Below are 19,803 nucleotides of genomic sequence, written 5' to 3' on the forward strand. Positions count from 1 at the left end.
TGTATATGCCATTCAGGCATATAGAATTAAAAAGAATTTAACCCACAGTATATCCTTCATGCGGTAATGGATTAGTGTTCTGAATTCATTTTCATGTTAAAATAAACAATCATTAACACTACATTATTGCATTCCAGCTTCTGAAGGTCTTTATTTCAAGAGGGTTACTCTGGAGTCATTCTATACTTAGAGGACTTAGATTCTTGCCCAAACTGATTTAATCTCTTTCAAATGTTTCTGTAGGCTCCATCAAGATATTCCAGTTTTGGGGAGGGGGCGTTATTCTGGAAGGAACTGGTTCCAGATTATACAGTCTGGCATTTACAAGATGAATGCAATTTGCTCTCCAGTTCTTTTCACTAGTTTTTGACAAAGTCCACTGATTCTACAAAAATCCTAATCATGATAACATATACAATGAGCTTCCTCAGAGATCTCAGGGATGAGGTGCTCCCTCCTAATTTAAAGGCAAAGATATTTGATTTCCTAAATTCTTGACTCTCCTTCATGGAAGATAGAATTGTTGATCAATCACTGGATAAATATATATGCAGACAGTTTTACACTTGAAAATTCAGAAAACAATCATGTGTCTTATATTAATTAGTCAGCTGTTTGATGTCTTCCATCTTCGCTAATCTTTTTACCTGCCTGTCACCTGGTTCATTTATGGAAATCCCATTATCATGGGATATGTAAGGTATGTCTTCAAGTACTCTCTTAGGACAGAAGCACCCACTACCAAGGTAAAGTTGATATAATCTCAGCTCCTAAATTCCTAAGCACCTTTTTGGGAAGGACACACATGTTAAATCACATTCTTGACATATGTGGAGAAAGGCCTATCTATACTCACCCATTTTAACAGCAAAAATTCAAGATACATATTGGCAAGCCTGGCATAGTTTAAATTGACCTAAATATGACCTGTTCTTGAAGTCTAGACAAAATTTTAGGTGGTCCTCTTTGCTGGATATTTTTATATTTAATGGCACTTAAAACTGAGGATAGTTTTTATGAAACTGTTAATTGACATCTGTGTTCTGTTATCATCCAGGTACATCGGGGTGAGCAAAATGTGTGGCCCGCCAGGCCATTCTATCTGGCCCGCAGGGCCCCTAAAAAATGTAGAAAATTAATATTCATCTGCCCCTGGCTGCCTGCCATGCGGCCCTCGATGGCTTGCCAAAACTCAGTAAGTGGCCCTCCACCCAAAATAATTGCCCGCTACTGAGGTACATGTTTTCAACACACCCAAAAGTCGACATAATAATATGTTTTCATCTTAATTTACTTAAGGTTATTAAATTATTCAAAACTGTAAAATCAGTTTAAATCCTTTGAGACCTTGGTAGTTTTAATATTCTTCCCAGAGCTATTTTTACTTCTTTATTCTTCAGGCTGTAGATGATAGGGTTTAACATGGGGGTTAAGATACTGTACTGAATAGAAAAAACTTGATCTAGGACCAGTGAAGATACATAGCTGGATTTCATGTACTGGACAAAGGCTGTTACATACAGTAAAGACACCACAATGAGGTGGGAGCTGCAGGTAGAGAAGGCTTTCCTTCTTCCCTCCGCAGAATGTATCCTCAGGATGGTGGAGACGATATGGATGTAAGAAACCAGCATGAGAAGGAACGTGCTTAACCCAATGACCACAACCGAAGAAATCATAATTATTTTGTTGGCAAATGCCTCTGTGCAGGACAGGGTTAGTAGTGGGGGAAGCTCACAGCTAAAATGCCCAATTGTATTGGGCCCACAGAAGTGCAGCTTTAATACAGGAAGTGTATTTACCAATGAATCCATAAGCCCCATTGTCCAGGAAAAACTCACTAGCTGCCTGCACACTCTTTTGTTCATAGTTCTCACATAATGCAGCGGGTTACATATGGCAGCATAACGGTCATATGCCATTACTGAGAGCATGAATGTTTCACAACTAGCTGAGAGAAAGATGAAGAATGTCTGGGTAAAGCAAGCATTGACAGAAATAGTTTTATGCTTTCTCAGAAAGTTCACCAGCATCTTAGGGACAACGGCTGAGGAATAGCAGATATCAACAAAGGATAGGTGAAACAGGAAGAAATACATGGGGGTATGAAGGTGAGTATCAGCCCTTATCACCATCATGATGACTGCATTCCCTGCTAGGGTGATCAGGTATATCACCAAAAAAACACAGAACAGTAAAATTTGGAGTTGTGGGTCACAAGAAAGTCCTGAGAGAATAAACTCAGTCACAGTGGTTTGATTTTCCATTTCCAGATAGTGACCTGTAAGAAAATAAATTATTATCATGACAGTCAACGGAATTTCCAGTGGATGGAAATAAATACAGATAGAAAGATGGATGTGGTGATATTTTCCAAGGTTACACAGAGTGTTTGAATTTTCTAGCTGACTGAGAATCAGATGTCCAGCTCACCAGAAATCTCACTTTTAGATATATGGTTTTAGTTCAAGTAAAAACAAAATCTCCCTGATTTTTTCCAATCTCAATATGCTGCCCTGGTGTCCAAAACATGGAGGATTCATCCCAGTTTCTACAGGTTTATCCTTTTCATGATAAAGACCAGGATCCATAAGAGACCTGGCTCGAGTTCTGGCCAGAGCTGCACAGACTTCCAGGCTTTCTTCTGTGAAGCTGAGGGCCAAGCTTCAGTTTGAGCTAGGCCCGCTACTACTTTCAGGATTCTGGCTTTACAACAGGATATATAGACTCTCCAATGTGACTAATTTAGAATTGATGATGCTAGGATCCCTGGGTCCCTGGCTCAAGAGCAGATCAATGGCAGGAGCCATCCTCCATTCAGTGCTTGTAGGAAAGCCCACTCAATGCAAAGTCACTGAACAAGAAACTCAGGTTGCCCAGTGCCTCCTGGCCCAGAAGAAGTCTGTCTGCACAAAGAAGGCTGGAATATCTATTTCTCAGCATGAGGTCAGTTCATTAGACATATAGGCTTGGATTCACTGGAGAAAGACCTTTGATTGAGTAAAAAATTGTCAAGTCCAAAGTGATCTGCATGAGAAAATGTTGGGATCATATGAATAAGTAATTTCCTATGAAACTATTGGATCAGAAAATTTGCATACAACTCTATGCCAGTTTATTAATCCAGTTGCATGCTCCAAGAAACTGAACATAGTTAAGTGAATTGCTTCCATTGCCTTTTGCTATAACTATGTAGGTGTCAACACCTTGTCCAAAGAGTGGCCACATGTTCTGCATATTGGAAGCTATAAAACAAAAATCTTGTGTGAGACACTATGTATACAATCTGCTTGTCTACACTGAATCCCATGTTACCCAGCCCACAGCTAAGAGTGATGGGTAACAGGTGGAGAAATATTACGGAATGCCAAGACACTAAATTGAAAATTATCTCACCTAATTAATGTGGTTGCTTTTAATTAGATGGCTTCCTAAATATGACTTAGTGAATCTCCATGTCTCTTATCTGTCAAAGGCTCTCCACAATGGGCCCTGTTCACCACTGTTACTGCAGCTCAACAGCAATACTACTAAAAAAAGTAGTAATACTACTAAAAAATACTACTGCTGTTGTGGTTCAGTGGTAGACTACTTGTCCACCATGTAAGAAATCTGGGTTTGATACCTGTATGTGCATAGAGCTACAACCATATGGGCACCCAATGTCTGGCCTGAGTCTGGTCTTTGGATTCTGTCTCAATGGTCTAAAAGAGGGAAGGAAATTTTGGGCAGCCTCTACTCCTCTATACTCCTGCCTAGGTGTATGTGTCAAAGGTCCTGAGGACTGTAGCGGGACCGTAGGGGGGGCTCCTGCGCTGAGCTGCCCACCTCACTGCACCTGGCCAAAAGCCAAGCTCTAAGTGCCTCCCCTGGGGTGACTCACATCTGACCAACCCCCCTCCTGGAGCACACCCACAAGCCTGGGATACCGCTGCCACCACCCAGATTCAGGTCTTTGTCTGGGCCCTGTGCCGCCCAGGATACACAGGCCCTGTAGACCGGGGGATTCTGGGGTGCTTCTATAGCCTGAAGCATTCATCAGCAGCCTCCCATGCAGGAGGAAAGTTAAATAGCTGAGGCCACTTTAGCAGATTCCTTCCCTCTTAAGCACACACAGCAAGGTGTGCTAAAACAGATAGATTTTTTGATCAAAGAGGGATAGGATGGGGAAGGAATACCAATAGCAAAATATAGAAAGAAAACCAAACTTAAGCAAATCTAGGTGGCTTGTCAGCCTTTTGAAACACAACTAGAGTACATTAAACTGAGCTTCTAGTTAGGTTTCTGGTAAGCTACTCACTTCTGCATACTGAGCATGAGAGAGACAACTGCGGAGGTCCACACTTCTATGTGTGTGTTTTAAAATGTCTGCCCCTTTCTTTCTGGAGAGACCCTCTTAAATAGCCCTCCTGACCTCACCAGCTGGACCCAGTCAGGGACAGGTGTTATTTGATGCTGGCCAATCAATTTGAAAAACATTACAGTTACCTACTGGAGTGACACGGGCTGAAGCCCCTGCCCCCATGTGGTGTGGACACGTATGCAGCAACCAGGTCGACAGACATGTGAAAAGGCAAAGAAAGAGGAAGGGGGAAAAAAACTTATGAGAAAAGGCGGGAAGGAGATTCCTTCACAAGGACATCTCGGGTATAAGCCAGGATCCAGCAGAATCAACACTTGCGTACTACTGAAAGTAGTTTAATAGCATCATGTCAGCATGAAGGTGGCCTAAGACAGTAGTGTCCAAAGCCCTGTATATTAGAGGTGTGCACATTTCAACACAAAACAATATACACTTTTTCACTAGTTTCCTTCATCGTATGTTAAAAATCTTAGATCTGAACATTTATAACTATTGTCTTTTTCTGGAAAACTTACAAGCTAAGATTTTTCAAGATGTTTCTAATGCTCTAGTTCATCTTATTTTTTGGAAAGTCTACTCAAGACACTTTAAAGCAGGGGTGCTCAACTATCTGGCCCTGCAAGCCAGACAGTTGTGATAGGGGGCAAGTCCACAGGCTGGAACCCACAAGCAGGGTTGGTCCATAGGCCGGATCCAGAATGAGAACAGTACATGGGGCCAGTCTACAAGTGGGATGCAGGACCCTGTCTCAGCCCTGAAAGCTAAATTGAACCCTGGAGCAAACCTACGTGCTGTCCAGGCCCTGTGTGCTGATCCAGAGCATGGGGCCATATCATTTGGCTCACAGTGTTTCCACAGGGCCAGAAATTTGGCAACAAGGGAATGATGGTGGCATCAATTGTTGAGTCTCTGGAAGCTATAGCAATAAGTGCTGCAATTTCTCCCCCATATCCAAATTTTCAGCTCCATTGGCAGGCTCAGTTTGGCCCATGGGTTGGAGGTTGGGCACTGCTGCTTTGAAGGATCCTGATTTTCCAATATTGCTGAGGTGGCACTTTATTTTTTTTTTTTAATCTTATTTTAGTCTTTTATTCAGAACTGAAAACCAAGAGTCACTTAAGACCTTGATCATCAGCAATACAGGTTCTTCCAAACGAATCATGACATGTATTTGACCCCTTTGCCTTACTCTGCCCTTAATTAAATCTGGGTAACCTACTGACTTCTTGATGCAAATTATTATAAAATTGACTACTTTATCTAGAAAAGGAGGAAGAATCAATTTCCATCTCCATTAATTTTGTTGACTTTTCCTCCTTCCTTTTTTTAAGCCCTAGCAGATGTGATTCTTTATGGACTGAGAAAAAGGGATGGTTGAAAAGTAAATGTTGTTTCATGTGAATATATTTCACAACAGAACAGCACTGGAAAGCCCTGATAACTGAACTGGATCTACACAGGCAGATCCTGTAAACATCTAAAGGTATGCTGAATTCCAGGGACATATTTACATGGATTGCGGTGCAGGATCAGGACCAGACCTATTTCAAACCGAATGATTTACTTTGGTCACTTAACTTGAAAAAATGATGATTTACCACATGTTTATTGCATTCTCAAGACAAATTATTCATTCAATCAGCCATGCATTCTTCCTTCTTTTTTCTTCCATTCAAAATGTCTTATCATATCTTAATTTGGCATGTACATTCTTCAGCTCATTCCCAGTAATTTGGAAAAATGTCATGTTAATTGTATTACAAATACCATGAAGAGAGCTGTTAGGTGGGCATTTTTCAAGAGGAACAAGAGCATCACGATATACCTTCAGTGAGCCATTGTTGGCTTGTCTGCTTTCCTGCTACTCACCTCTCATTGTCATCTTCCTTTTTTCTTTCCCTCTTACTAATAAAGAACATAATAATACATGCTAGTATTGACCCTGTATTTTAAATCCTTAACTTTTAAGCCTTTGGTTTTTGCCTACAATTAGGCAATGAAGTCATTTAATAAGGGACTCAGCACTTGCTTTAAGCACATGGCAGCCAATAGTTCCAAATGATCATAAGGGAAAGGGAAGATGCTGACAACGTCAGAGAAGCAGACTCTGTAAATGGATTTTGTATGGAAACTTTTTTTCCTTAAAATTGTTCAAATTCTCAGTGCAAAACTAAAACCGAATAAACACATACGTCATAGATTCATAGACTGTAAAGTCGGAAGGGACCACAATGGATCATCGTGTCCGACCCCCTGCCCCTGGCAGGAAAGAGGACCGAGGTCAGATGACCCCAGCTAGGTGACTATCTAGCCTCTTCTTGAAGACCTCCAAGCTAGGTGACAGCATCATCTCTCTTGGAAGCCCGTTCCAGATCCTGGCACCCTTACTGTAAAAATATTTCTTCCTAATATCTAACCTAAATCCACTCTCAAGTAGTTTACACCCGTTATTCCTAGTCACTCCCTGGGGCGCCTTAGTAAACAGCGCGACCCCTATTCCCCGTTGACCTCCCCTAATAAATTTATAGGCGGCCACAAGATCTCCCCTCAGCTGTCTCTTGTGAAGGCTGAAGAGATTCAGCTCTCTCAACCTCCCCCCGTAGGGTCTATCACAAAGGCTATTAATCATGCGAGTGGCCTCCTCTGGACCCTCCAAGATTCCCCGCGTCCCTCTTGAAGTGCGGCGCCCAAAACTGGACACAGTACTCCAGCTAAAGCCTGACCAGTGCCGCATAGAGGGGGAGCATCACCTCCTTTGATCTATTAGTCATGCACTTGCTAATGCAGGACAAGGTGCGATTGGCCTTGTTGATGGCCTCGTTACACTGCCGGCTCATGTTCATCTTGGAGTCAGCTATGACTCCAAGATCCCTCTCTGCCTCCGAGCTGCTGAGAGGGACTCTCCCCAACCTATAGGTGTGCTGGGGTTCCTCCTTCCCAGGTGGAGTACCTGACATTTATCTTTATTAAATTGCATGGAAAATGTTTTTGTCGTTTCTCTGTTGTCTAGCAGAGACAACCCCATAAAAAACCTACAAAAATACTGAGAGAGTTGTTTTCAAAACCAGACTATTGCTGGGTTTTTATGTGGCTTTTTATCCTATCTAAAATCACAGACAATTGAAAGGAAATAAAACCCAGCAGAAAATGAAAAGAGCAGCAAAATCTCCAAAATTGCAAATCATTCCAAGAAAAACAAATGGCATCTTTAACCAGCCCTGACTATGTTTACTAGTGAAAGCATTGGCCAAAGTCACAACTATTCGAAATCCATTCTTTCAAGGTCCCCGACAACAGAGAATTTGGGGGAATAAGGACCAAGTTCCAGTGACATTCAACCAAGAGCATGATCCCTAACCCTTCTGTGGATGCTTTGGCCCTCTGCAAAATAGAGCACACAGATTAGGAGGTCAGAGAGCAAAAAGGAGAACATGACTCACCTGGGAGGAGGGAATCTTTGATTCTGGTCCCTACCCCAATGAATGTCTTTGTATTCTACGTTAAATGTCTTTGGGTGAAAAACAAAAAGAAAAGAGAAATAGACCTGAAAGTGAGGACTAAAGTGAAGCAGACACCCACAAGATGAATACCCTGAACAGTAGCCAACAGGTTCCTGACTTTGCTGGTCTGGACACTCTCTGTGGAGGTGTGCATTTTTGCTCCTTCAAGCTCAGGAGGGAATTGAACATCGGTACCCTACGTCCTAGGTAAATGTTCTAACAACTGAGCTATTGATTAAAATAAGTGACACAACCTCCACCTCTGGACATGTTTAAAAAGATGGAAGGCACCATCACTCATTGTGAGAAAAAAAATTGTGTGCATGTGTGTGTGTGGGAGAGAGGGAGGGTGCAAGACCAGACCTGAACAACCGCCAGCTTTTGTTCCTCGGGAGCCTTAAGTTGAAGATCACAATTTGCGAATCCTTGCAGGGGTTAGGCATGATCTATATGCAGAGATGCTTGTCACTGTCATAGCTGGGGTTGTCAGGGCCAGCACACCAGACAATTTTTGGCACTTGGGAAACTTTAAGCTATAACAGGGGACATGCCCAAAAGGGCTTTGGCATTTCCAGGGTTAGGCTCCTGCTCAGCATAGTATCTCAGAGTTACAAGTTAGATGTAGACACCTACATTTTGCCAAAGTCCCCATTTTGGGACTTAAGCTCTTTTTAGGTCTGGCCCAAAGAAAAGAAGACTGGAAAGGCCTCTGAGGGATCAAGCGCAGCCTCATGGTGGTGTGCAATTGCATTATATATTTTCTTTCTGAAAGTGGTCAGGCTCAGTCTTCAGTTGTGTTAGGCTATGTTGCTTCCCATTAAACTTCTTGGAAATCTGTACCAGGACTTCAGAACTGGAATGGTTAAAATCTTGTTCAAATGCTCAGCCATATTTAGGGCCAATTTAAATAGATTTATTTTCATGTGCTGACATTATTGTTTAATTTAAATCCCTCTTTACCTTCCTTTGATTTTTACCACCCTTGATTGACTCAAAGAGAATAATTCTTTCTCTTTCTCAGCCTTTTTTCCCCAAGCTAAACAAAGTAACCTCAGACAGATCATATGCTCAGCTTAGCAGAACTTCTTTGTATGTGTGACAGTTTTCTATTTTTTTCCCTTTTTGATTGGTAACCAGAATTGTACATATTATTCTACCCGAGTCTTTTCAATACATTAGGCTACATTTTCTTTGAATACTTGAAATATCTCTTTTTAAATAATACACACATATATACTTCCACCATTCACACATAGAACCCTACCCAGCACATTAAAGAATAAAACAATAATCCACTCACCACACATCGGTAAAAAAAAAGGGGGATTATTTTTTTTGTCCCCAGCACAGACAGAGAGATGGACAGGACTCCTTGTTCTTACTGGAGTTCGGCACTGCCTAACTCGAAGAGCAACGTACTGGTGTTAAGATAAGAGAGCTATTAGGGGGGCATTTTTCAAGAGGAACAAGAGCATCATGATATACTTTCAGTGAGCCATCAGTAGGTTTGCCTGCTTTCCTACTACTCACCTCTCATTGTAGTCTTCCTTGTTTCTTTCCCACTTACTAATAAAGAACATAATCATACATGCTAGTCTTGACCCTGAAAAAAGGTCTTTCCGGGTGTTGGAAATGCAATATAAATACCTGCCCTGATTGCCCCTCCCCTCTTGGAAACAAAGAATCAACATCCTTCTTTGTTCGGGATATTTACTGGGCGACTAAATATTTTTCAACTACCTTGGGGATAAGGAGCGCTTGCATAACAAGCTGCCAGTGCTTGCTAAATAACAATTAATGAATCAAGGTAGATCTTCATTTGCTCTGTGAATATGCAGCATTATAACTAGGTGATACTATGTGCTATCTTTTAATGCATACGTGTGTGTGTATCTATACGTTTTGATGCCTTTTGCTCTTTTGATTTTGTTTCAGCAGAAGGGAATATGTCCTGTTCAGTGCATGTGTGTGTGCATGTGCAGACACACATACACTGAAGACAAGTGCAGAAATACATCCCTGCTGTCCCTGAAATGACTCCATTCAGTGTGTGCGTTTGTCCTAGCTACATGTGTGGGGGTAATGGAAAACAGAACTTGCTCTGTGATGAATTGAGAAAAGTTGGCTTTATCCTGACCTTTGCCAGGCAGTTCAAATCCTCTGGGCTGGGATTCAATAGTTATCCCAAGCTGAAGGATGGCTAGTGAAGGCCATACTTAATGTAGTGTTGCAGGTTACTCTCAGGGCTGTCCACAGTCCCTGGGCTGCACCAGCACAGTGTTCAGGCCACAACTGTGTTGCTTGAGTGCAGGGGCTGGCAGCTCTGTAAGCTTTGAGCTGAAATAACCTGGCACCTCTCTGGTGCAGACTGGTTGGCTTTGTCAATCTTTCAACAGTGGTGAGAGGATATTGGGGCTGCCTGTGCCTATGCCATGGCCTAATACTGCCACCACTTCTCACAGGCCCCCTGCTCCCTTTCCACTTGCTGGCTGGGGTGAGAGTGCAGCTGTTCTCATGCTGGAGCTAAAGGAAAGGGGAGCAGGGAGAAGTGGTGGCAATGCGGGAGGAGTTTTCAATTGCCTGGTCCTAGCACAGCTCCTTGTTGCCCATCTGTAGAATGGGCATGGGCAGCAGCAAAGGGCTCTGGTTCAATGGGCCAAATCCATTCGCTCTGTGGGTTGGATCAAGTCCAGATGGTGCATCTGTGTGTGTGTGTGTGTGTGTGTGTGTGTGTGTGTGTGTGTGTGTGTGAATAATGGTCATAGTGGGGACCACACGGGCTGTAGGTGGGAATATCAGACATTGCCAGCACAGGAAGGCTAGTAGGGCTGTGCAAAACGGCACCGTTCCATTCCGACTTCTGTTTCGATGGAACAGCTTTTAGGAGATCGGTGCAGGGGTTTCTGGGAAACTGCAACTCAAGCTGCTGACAAGCAAAACTCATGACATGTGTGACTGTGTGTGTGTGTGTGTGTGTGTGTGTTAAGGTGCGCCCTCACTGATGCTGGGGCCCCTACATGATGTGGTAGTGTGCCCCAATGAGGCAATGAGTTTCTGTACCTATTATCTAGGAGGCTGATGAAGTGAAGTTTATAGGCCCAGCTCTGCACCTATCTCCTTGAAAGCTGGCAGGCTCCATGGCCTCAGCAGGGCCTAGCACGCCTGTAGTTTTCACCCTGCTGTGCCTTAACACGCACACAGTGTCGCCTATGTCACGAGTCTTGCTTGTCAGCAGCCTAAGGTACAGTTTCCCAGAAACCCCTCTACCTATCTCCTTGAAATTTGGCAGGCTGTGTGGCCTCATTACGGTCTACCATCTCTGAAGTTTTCATCCACCTGTGCCTTCACATTTATAAGTGACATGAGTTTTGCTTTCAAGACTTTGCAGTGCAGTTTCCCTGAAAACCCTCCTTGAAACTTGGCAAACTTCATGTCCTCAGAAAGGGCTACCATCTGTGCACATTTCATCTGAATCATGCAAGAAATGACAAAGTTATAGGCAATTTCATGCTTCCCTATCACCTATGGGCAAAACATCGGAACAGCGTTAAAACAGTGAAACAGTTTTGACGAAACGAAACAGAACAGTAGTTTCAAAACAAAATGAAACATGAAATGAAACACTATCCTGTCGAAATGTTGAAACAGAATGGTGCCCTTTTGCACAGCCCTAGCAGGTAGTACTTAAAGGAGCTAGATAAGGGCAAGAGGAGGAGGGTGCATGACTTCCAGGGAAAAAAGGACTGTGAAAAGAACAGTGACTGGAGAAATCTCTGCTTGGAGCTGAACACCTTATTGGGGTACTCAGGCAATAGACAGAGGCCTCAGGAGCAGGGTGAGAGTCCAAGGTTGGGTCTTGCCCTGAGGGACATTTGTTCACTTGAGTGAAGACAATGTGGTTTGTGTTGAAGCAATGGCTCATTTGGAAGGGGGTGGGGGGTGGGGGGGATGTTGTACAGCTGCCTCTTTGAACGTAACAGCATACTTTTGGGGGTCTAACATCAGAGTACCCGGTGTAGGGTGCATTGGGTTGAGATGTGACCCTGCCATTTTTTTTGTTCTATAACTCATGATTTGAACTGGGAGTAGGAGGGAGAAGAAGGATCCAGCATTGCCCAGAGAAGGGGATAGCCAGTGTCCAGAGTGAGGAAGATTGTGTCCAGTGCAGGACAGAGATAGATCCCAAAAAGAGATAGACACATGGGGGCCAAGGGCCCCAGAGGGCAAGATCAGTCTGAGGCCCAAATTCAGGAAGAACAAGGTAAGGGCTGGTGCCCAATAACTAAGGTCCAGTGCAGCGGGCCTTAGCAAAGGGGGCCAGTGAGAGCAGAGTGGTGAGTGCCGAGGAGGCTGAGCCCCAACAAGAGAAAGTAACCAGACAGTGCCACCTGTTAAGTATGGGATTGGCTGTAGAGGTGATGAACACAGCTCTTCAGGCATTTAGTAATGAGAAATATTAAGAGAAAGGGATAGAATCTAGGCACTAGACAAAAAGTTCCCTAAGGCTCCTGGGTAGTCTCCCAACATTTATTCCTCCAAAAGTAACATCAAAGGTGTGGTAGGCGAGAGAACAAGAGGCTACCTGGGACCAAGCAAGCAGGAGTCTGATGAATGGTAGGAGGTTTTACTATGCATCTTGCTCTCATCCTGCTACAGATGGCTACCACCTATTCTAGTTTGTGCTACGTATCTGTCATCTGGCTCTTTTGCAAAAATTGCAGCATGATAGGATATACAATATGGTTCCTCAAGGACCTCAGGAATCAAGTGCTTATAATCAACTATAAGTTAACAGAACTTCATCCCCTAAAGTTCTGGGTCCCTCAGGGAGGATGGACTTGTTACTTTGCTGTGAGATTAATATATTCTGCAGTCTATACTTGGCCATTTTCACTAGTAGAGGTGTTTGGTGTAATAATGTATATTGAATTAATTATTAATTCAACTGCCATCGAAATAAGCTAAAATTAAAGATAAATTCAGGCTTAACTGAGATGCCTTGACTTGAACTAAACATCTTTTAAAGTCTAGTTAAAACACTAAGGGTGGTTCGTTTCATGTGGTAATTTCTACATTCAGTGGCAGATACAACCCAGGGTATTTTAAAAATAAAAAATCATTGCTGCTTGTGTCCTAGAATCATCCAGGTACATGTACTCAGAGCATCCTAATAGCTTGTTTACCAGACTTCTGTATTTTCAGTAGTATTTATTTAAATAAAAAATATTTAGAAATTCTATTTACAGTTGTATTTCATTTACATCAGTTGAGAACTGGATTTTTTTTTGAAAATTCTCCCCAAGGCTGTTTTCACTTCTTTATTCTTCAGACTATAGATGATGGGATTTAACATGGGGGTTACAATGCTGTACTGGATGGAGAAAACTTGATCCAGGATCACTGAAGAAATTGAACTGGGTTTCAAGTACTGAAAAAGCCCTGTTGCATACAATAAAACCACCACAGTGAGGTGGGAGCTACAGGTGGAGAAGGCTTTATGTCTACTCTCTGCAGAGTGTATCCTTAAGATGGTGGAGATGATTTGGATGTAGGAAACCAACACGAGGAGGAAATTGCCAAAACCAACGACCACAGCAGAAGAAAGAAGAGCTATTGTGTTATTGAATGTCTGAGAGCAGGAAAGTGCTAGTAATGGGGGAAGCTCACAGCTAAAATGCCCAATTTCATTGGGCCCACAGAAGTGCAACTTTAACACAGGGATTGTATTTACCAGTGAGTCCATAAGACTCACAGTCCAGGAAAAAGCCACTAGCTGCCTGCATACTCTTTTGTTCATAATCCCCACATAATGCAGGGGGTTACATATAGCAGCATAACGGTCGTAAGCCATTACTGAGAGTATGAATACTTCACAAGTACCTGAGAGAATGGTGAAGAACAATTGGGTGAAGCAAACATTGACAGAAATCGTTTTATGTGCTGCTAGTAAATTCATGAGCAGCTTTGGGACAATTGCTGAAGAGTAGCAGATATCAGCAAAGGACAAATGAGACAGGAAGAAATACATGGGGGTATGAAGGTGAGAATCAGCTCGTATCACCAGCAGGATGACTGCATTCCCCACTAGGGTGATTGTGTATATTACCAAAAACACAAAGAACAGGAACATTTGGAGTTGTGGGTCACTGGAAAGTCCCAAGAGAATGAACTCAGTCACAGTGGTTTGGTTTTCCATTCCTAGGTGGTGACCTGTAGGAAGAGCAAAAAAGTTGGAATTAATGACAGTGAAAGGAATTCCCATAAGACAGAAATAAGTATAGACAAGTGGGACTACATGGACTACATGAATGTCTCAAAGCCAGCTGATGGGCTTGAATCTCCCAAATGACCAAGAAGCAGATTTCCACCTCACAGGAAATTTCACTTTTTAGACATTTTGTTTCACTGGAAGTCAGAATATTTTAACCCTCAATTTCCAATCCCAACATGCTGCCCAAATGCCAAAGAACCATGGTGTTTCATCTCAGCTTTCCAGGATCCAGGGAACCTAGGAGCTCTAAGAAATGTTGATGTTGCTCTGGCCATGATTCCCCAGCCTTGTAGGCCTTCTGTCTCCAAGGAGAGAGCTAAGCTTTATTTCAAGCCAGACCCATCAGGACTTTCAGGTGTATGGCTTTATAGCAACAAACATGCAAGACCTATCCTGATGCCGATCAATAATTGAGGACCTGGAATCTCTGGGTACCTGGACCACAGGCAATTTATCTGAAGGCACTTTCTTCAAGTCAAAGTTTGTGGGTGGACAGTTTTTGGAGAAGGACACAGGTCTGCTAATGCCTCCTGGCCCACAGGAAAGCTTTCTATCCTAGGGCAAGGAAGCATGGAAACAGCTATGTTCCCACACAAGGTCAGTGTACCAAACATATCCATCAGAAACTTACCTTGGATTCAGGAAAAAAGAATCAAACCTGTGATGCGTTGAGCTGCAATGAATAAGGGTTTTGCTGTGGAGCTATTTTACCAGAAAAATGGCAGCCAACTCTGTGCTAGTTTCATAGATTCATAGATTCATAGATGCTAGGATTGGAAGGGACATCAACAGCTGATTGATCATATATTCAGTTTCACACCTCAAGTAACTCAACACAATGGAGCAAATTGATGGCATTTTTCTATTTGCTGCAACTAAACAGATATCAAGAGCTTGTCCCATGATTTTTCAAGTATTAAACCTCTTGCAAGCCATCAAAAAAGAAATAGTTTGGAGACATTGCCTATATAACCATTCCATAAAAACCGTTCCATAGTATCTACCACAAAACCATTGCAAGGGGTTGCAGAAGTGAAAAAAATTATGGAAGAAGCTAAACTGAAAATCATCTCCCAAGTGGTGTGGCTATACTTAGTTAGATTACTTCCTAAACATGCCAGAATCAATGTCGAAGTCTCTTCTCTTTTAGTGGATGGTATATGTAGGTCTGGCTCAATATTTCATTACTGCAGCTTTACAGCAGTACAACTACAGGATTTCAGTAGCAGTCTTCCAGCACAAAAGCGGTGTTAAACAAGAGGTGCATGAAGGGTTGTGTATCACAGGTCAGCAATTTTCAACCTCTATACTGTTTTTGACTGTTTTTCCTCCCCTAATATTAAACAATGAGACATGAACATCTATAGTTGTTTTCTCTTTCTGGAAGGATATTGCAGGACAAGATATTTGAAATAGATCCATGTCAGAAACCTCCAACCCTCTAATTTACAGAATCAACTAAGCCAGTAGATTTTGATTTTTAGAAAGCTGTACACTGAAAATTTTGAGGCACCCAAAATCCTGACCATAAGCAATACGGGTTTTTCAAACCCAGTTGTGGAATCTATAATATCCAATTGCTGGTGTGTTTTGCTCTCAGTAAAATTCATGTATTCCAGGGCCTTCAAACTGGCCTTAGTACAAATGAGCTTGTTGATTTAGAAGAGTAGGAAGAGTGAATCTCAAGTGATCCCATTTCTCAGGTCTCTCATTTCTTTTTTCTTGTAAGCTTAGGAGACCTTGTTCTCAATGACCTAAAGTAACTGGGGTGCTGAAATAGCAAATCTTGTTTTCATGTGAATCCATCTCACAACGAAACAACATTTGAAAGCCCAGATCACTGGTTTGGATCTGCCCAGACAGTGCCTTGTACACCTTTGTTGACCTGTAAAATTGCAGGCACCCATGTGTATGGCTTCTACTGCAGTTTTGGGAGCAATTCTGTTTCTCCACACATTTATTTTCCCCCTGATTTCTCGCTTTGATTGCATACCTGAAAACCATTATTTTTCCAGCTGTTTCATCCCATCCTAAAGGACAGATCCCTAATTAAAGCACCCATGCATTCTTACTAATTTCTTAGTCTCACTCCTATTTTCTGACTGCATCTTTCATTATGCCTTAGCTTGCTATATAAATCATCATCATAGCATCCATGCATTTAGATTAATCTCCGAAATCCTGCTCATTATAGTATACAACTAGCATTAATGGATTTTCCTTATTAAACAAATACATGCAAATTTTTGCCTGAAGTCGGGCACTGAAGGTTGCCAGCAGAGAACTAAGCATATTTTAACATTTCTTGATTTCTATATGATCTAACACAGACCATAATAACAAACACACAAAAACACAACGAGATGTCAGTAGCTATGTAGTTTTCACTTGTCGAAAGCCAGGCCGTTTTTGAAGGTTTAATTCTGGGTTTGCATCCAATCTAAAATTACAGACAGTTAAAACAAAATGAAAGAAAACAGAACATGAGAAAAGGTTCAAACCAAAGTAACTCAAAAGTACAAAACTTTCCAGGAAGAATAAATGGCTTTCATTGACCAGGCCTGACTAGCAGTGATTCATTAGCCGTAGATATTTGTCACCTTGCCTGAAATCCACACTTTCAAGTTCCCATGCAACAGAGACTTTTGGGGAACAAGGACGACACTCTTTGTGGTATTCAAACAAACAGCAACATTTCCATCCCCCTATTGAGGCTTTGGTGCAATGCAGAACAGAACGCAAGGTTAAAAGGACCACAGACAGTCAATGCAAAAGGCTATAAAGGCATCATATGGGGATTCACGTAGGAGGTTTCTGGTGCATGCTCTGGGAAGTGCTTCTGTTTTCCATGAAATCATCATTGGAAAGAAAAAAAGCAGAGCAGCTCTGAATGTTCAGTCAAGAATTGAGGAGACACCACAGCAATAATAATGCCTTAAATGCCAGGGTGTCACAGATTTTTTTTTTTCCGGGCTCCTAGAGAAACAGATTTGGTCGTCTAAGTCTCAGAAATGCTGCATATGTACAGGTGGTCGCTATTTCTGTGGCTTGTATCCCTATGCACATGGATGGCTACCTATGTACCTACCCAGAAACAATGTCACTCCCCTGCATAAGTGACATTGTTTTATACTTAGCTAATCATGGACACAACCAAATCTAGGCATGCAAAGAAAAACGGAGTGCCCCCCTACACTTCAGTCTCGTATCTTTGGTGGTGTGAGTGGTCTCCTGTGGTGCGTCAGTTTGAGTTCCTTCAGGCAGCCAAGGGAAAGGGAATTTAATATTGGTATCCCATGTCCTGGGCAGGTGTGCTACACACTGAGATACTGAAAAAAGTAAGATGGCACCAATACCCCCTCCAGCCATGTTTTAACACAAGATTGTGAGCACAACTGGATTTTGTGAGAAACCCAGTCTCTCGTGTGTCTGTGTGTGTGTGTGTGTGTGTGTTAAACGTAGTCTGAGAGCACCTCATAGACTAGGCTTCTCAGGAATCCTGCACAGAAGAAAACATATTTTTAATTCTGCCAGGTTTAGGCATAACCTAGGTGCAAAGCTGCACGTAGCCTAGGACTGTCCTGACCTAGCACAGAGACTGAACTCTAGGCACTTGAGAAACCTTACATTCAAACATGGCAAAGCTTGAATAGCGTCTAGGCAGATCCTGAGTTAGGTGGCAGCTAACAGAGGCTTTCATGATTGCAAATTTGGATTTAGGCACCTACATTTCACCTTTGTTCTGAATGAGGCACTTACGCTCTTTTGGGGGTCTGGCGATAGGACATAAGTCTGGGAGGAACCCTAGGATCATCAAGGACAGCCCAATATATTTTGGATGCACCTATTATATATTCTCTGTCTAGTGCATAACCTATGCCAATTCATGGACAGTTCGTACAGCTAATTGATTAATATCCTCAGACTATCATTTAATTTATACAGCTTTTTCAATCCCTTTTTACCCCTTCTCCCCAATATACTTTCAGATAGACAATTTTATCTGATATACCTTTTGTACCCTAGGCTAGACAAGCCAAAATCTTTCAGGCCATTCCCTTTGTCATCCTGATTGCCCCTCTTTGGAGCTGTTCCAATTTGAATTCTTTTTTTTCCAAGACGGGTAGCCAGAATTGTACAGATTTTTCCACGAGGTCTTTCCAACACCTTATGTTACATTTTCATTCTAATGACATAAATACACACAGAGACACACACAGATCTAGCTAGCTAGCTAGCAGATATATCTATCTATCTATATAGATATAGATATAGTTATAGATATAGATACACACACACACTCCTATTGCAACTCCCACCCACTAGATTAAAGAATAAAATAAAAATGCACCCACCAAATATCCATATAGGTCATGTTCATGTGACATCTGTCTGTTAGGGGAGAGAGAAAACAGATTCTGATGCTCTCACTAAACCTCCAGATTTCTTTATTGAAGGAAGAGGACTACTCTTCTTAAAGGGACTGTTTTAAGAGGGCAAATAGTCAAAAGGAGCAGGAGTAACTCATAGGAAATGAAGTGGTTGGTTATTCTGTTTGTCTATCTTCCTACCTCTTCTCCCCTCACTTCCTTTCTCCCTATCTCTCTCTCTCTCTCATAAACATGGGACACAAGAAGACTTGCTACTCTTTACCCTGAAAACAGCTCAAGGTGATGCAGTACTTCTAGTCTATAAATCCAGTATAAATATCTCCTTTTACTGCTCCTCCCCTCTAGGAAACAGAGCCAATATTTTTAGGCACCAAGACTAAACATCAATTTGAGAATCTTCATTTTTGAGTACCTCTGGGATAAAGTATCTCTTGTGTAATTAGCTAACCATGTTTTGATCAGCCCACTGGCCATTTTGCAAGCCAGAATATTACATATTTAGATTGATGTGCCTGTTTTGACTCATTTTGAACACTGATTTATCCTTGAATATTGATAAACTCTAGATAATCAGCAGGTGATCATATTATAAAAAAACCCTAACCCAATGTTGTTTCACCCCTTTCTCAGATTTTTCTACAAGCAAGTGTTTGTCGCTCAACTCCACTAGCAGAGGCAGAGGCCTTGTCTGAAGTTTTCAATACTCTAGTTCCCGACGTGCTTCAGTTTTGAGCTTTTGGTATTGTACAAATATACAGTTCCCCCAGCTGTAGTGATTCATAATGCCCTGGAGCCACTACTGCTGTAATACTGCACAACTACATGGCTAGTGAACAGACATCCCAACATGCCTCTTGGCGATGATCTCCTAGAGGCTATTGAAGACAGATGAATGGCAAGAGCAGAGCTTTCTACTCAAGGCTTCCTACCGCTGGGTGACTGGTTGTTTTCACACTAGAAGGACTGGTCTCACACTTTGCCATGCCCACAAGAGCACAGAAGGGACCTATACCATATCCTTACCTTTCCTTCTGACTCACAGAGCAGTGTCACGCGGTACTGGCTCTTACCGCCCCTTCATAGTGGAACATCTTGGCATACCTGGCCATGCTTTGCTTCCAGCCCGTCTGTTAGCAGGTGTGTTTTGGTCTGGCAGCAGGAGGCCCTGGAGAGAAGACTCCTCAGGCTAGTCTATGTGCCCTCTATTGGGGAGCTGCATGCTAGTGTGGCAAGAACTAAGGGAAGGCGTCACCTCTGTGACCACCTCCAGGCTTTGAC

General features: G+C 42.3%; 2 protein-coding genes across 2 annotated transcripts; both read right to left on the reverse strand.

Moving 5' to 3' along the window:
• Window positions 1-1,331: 1,331 nt before the first annotated feature.
• LOC106739991 (olfactory receptor 5G9-like) lies at window positions 1,332-6,245 on the reverse strand. The gene is made up of 2 exons (XM_059719107.1): window positions 6,233-6,245; window positions 1,332-2,281 (listed from the first exon to the last, which is right to left on the reverse strand). The coding sequence occupies exons 1-2, from the start codon at window positions 6,243-6,245 to the stop codon at window positions 1,332-1,334; spliced, it is 963 nt and encodes a 320-aa protein (XP_059575090.1).
• Window positions 6,246-13,120: 6,875 nt separating this feature from the next.
• Window positions 13,121-14,059, reverse strand: LOC132245892 (olfactory receptor 8S1-like). Its single transcript, XM_059719108.1, has one exon. It carries the CDS (start codon window positions 14,057-14,059, stop codon window positions 13,121-13,123), a length of 939 nt encoding a protein of 312 aa, XP_059575091.1.
• Window positions 14,060-19,803: the final 5,744 nt, after the last annotated feature.

This window comes from Alligator mississippiensis, chromosome 15, assembly GCF_030867095.1.
Source record: "Alligator mississippiensis isolate rAllMis1 chromosome 15, rAllMis1, whole genome shotgun sequence".
Taxonomy (NCBI): Eukaryota; Metazoa; Chordata; order Crocodylia; family Alligatoridae; genus Alligator; species Alligator mississippiensis.

What these genes read in the sequence shown, in the direction of transcription:
- LOC132245892 (XM_059719108.1), bottom strand. Translation starts at nt 14,059, where the DNA reads ATGGAAAACCAAACCACTGTGACTGAGTTCATTCTCTTGGGACTTTCC.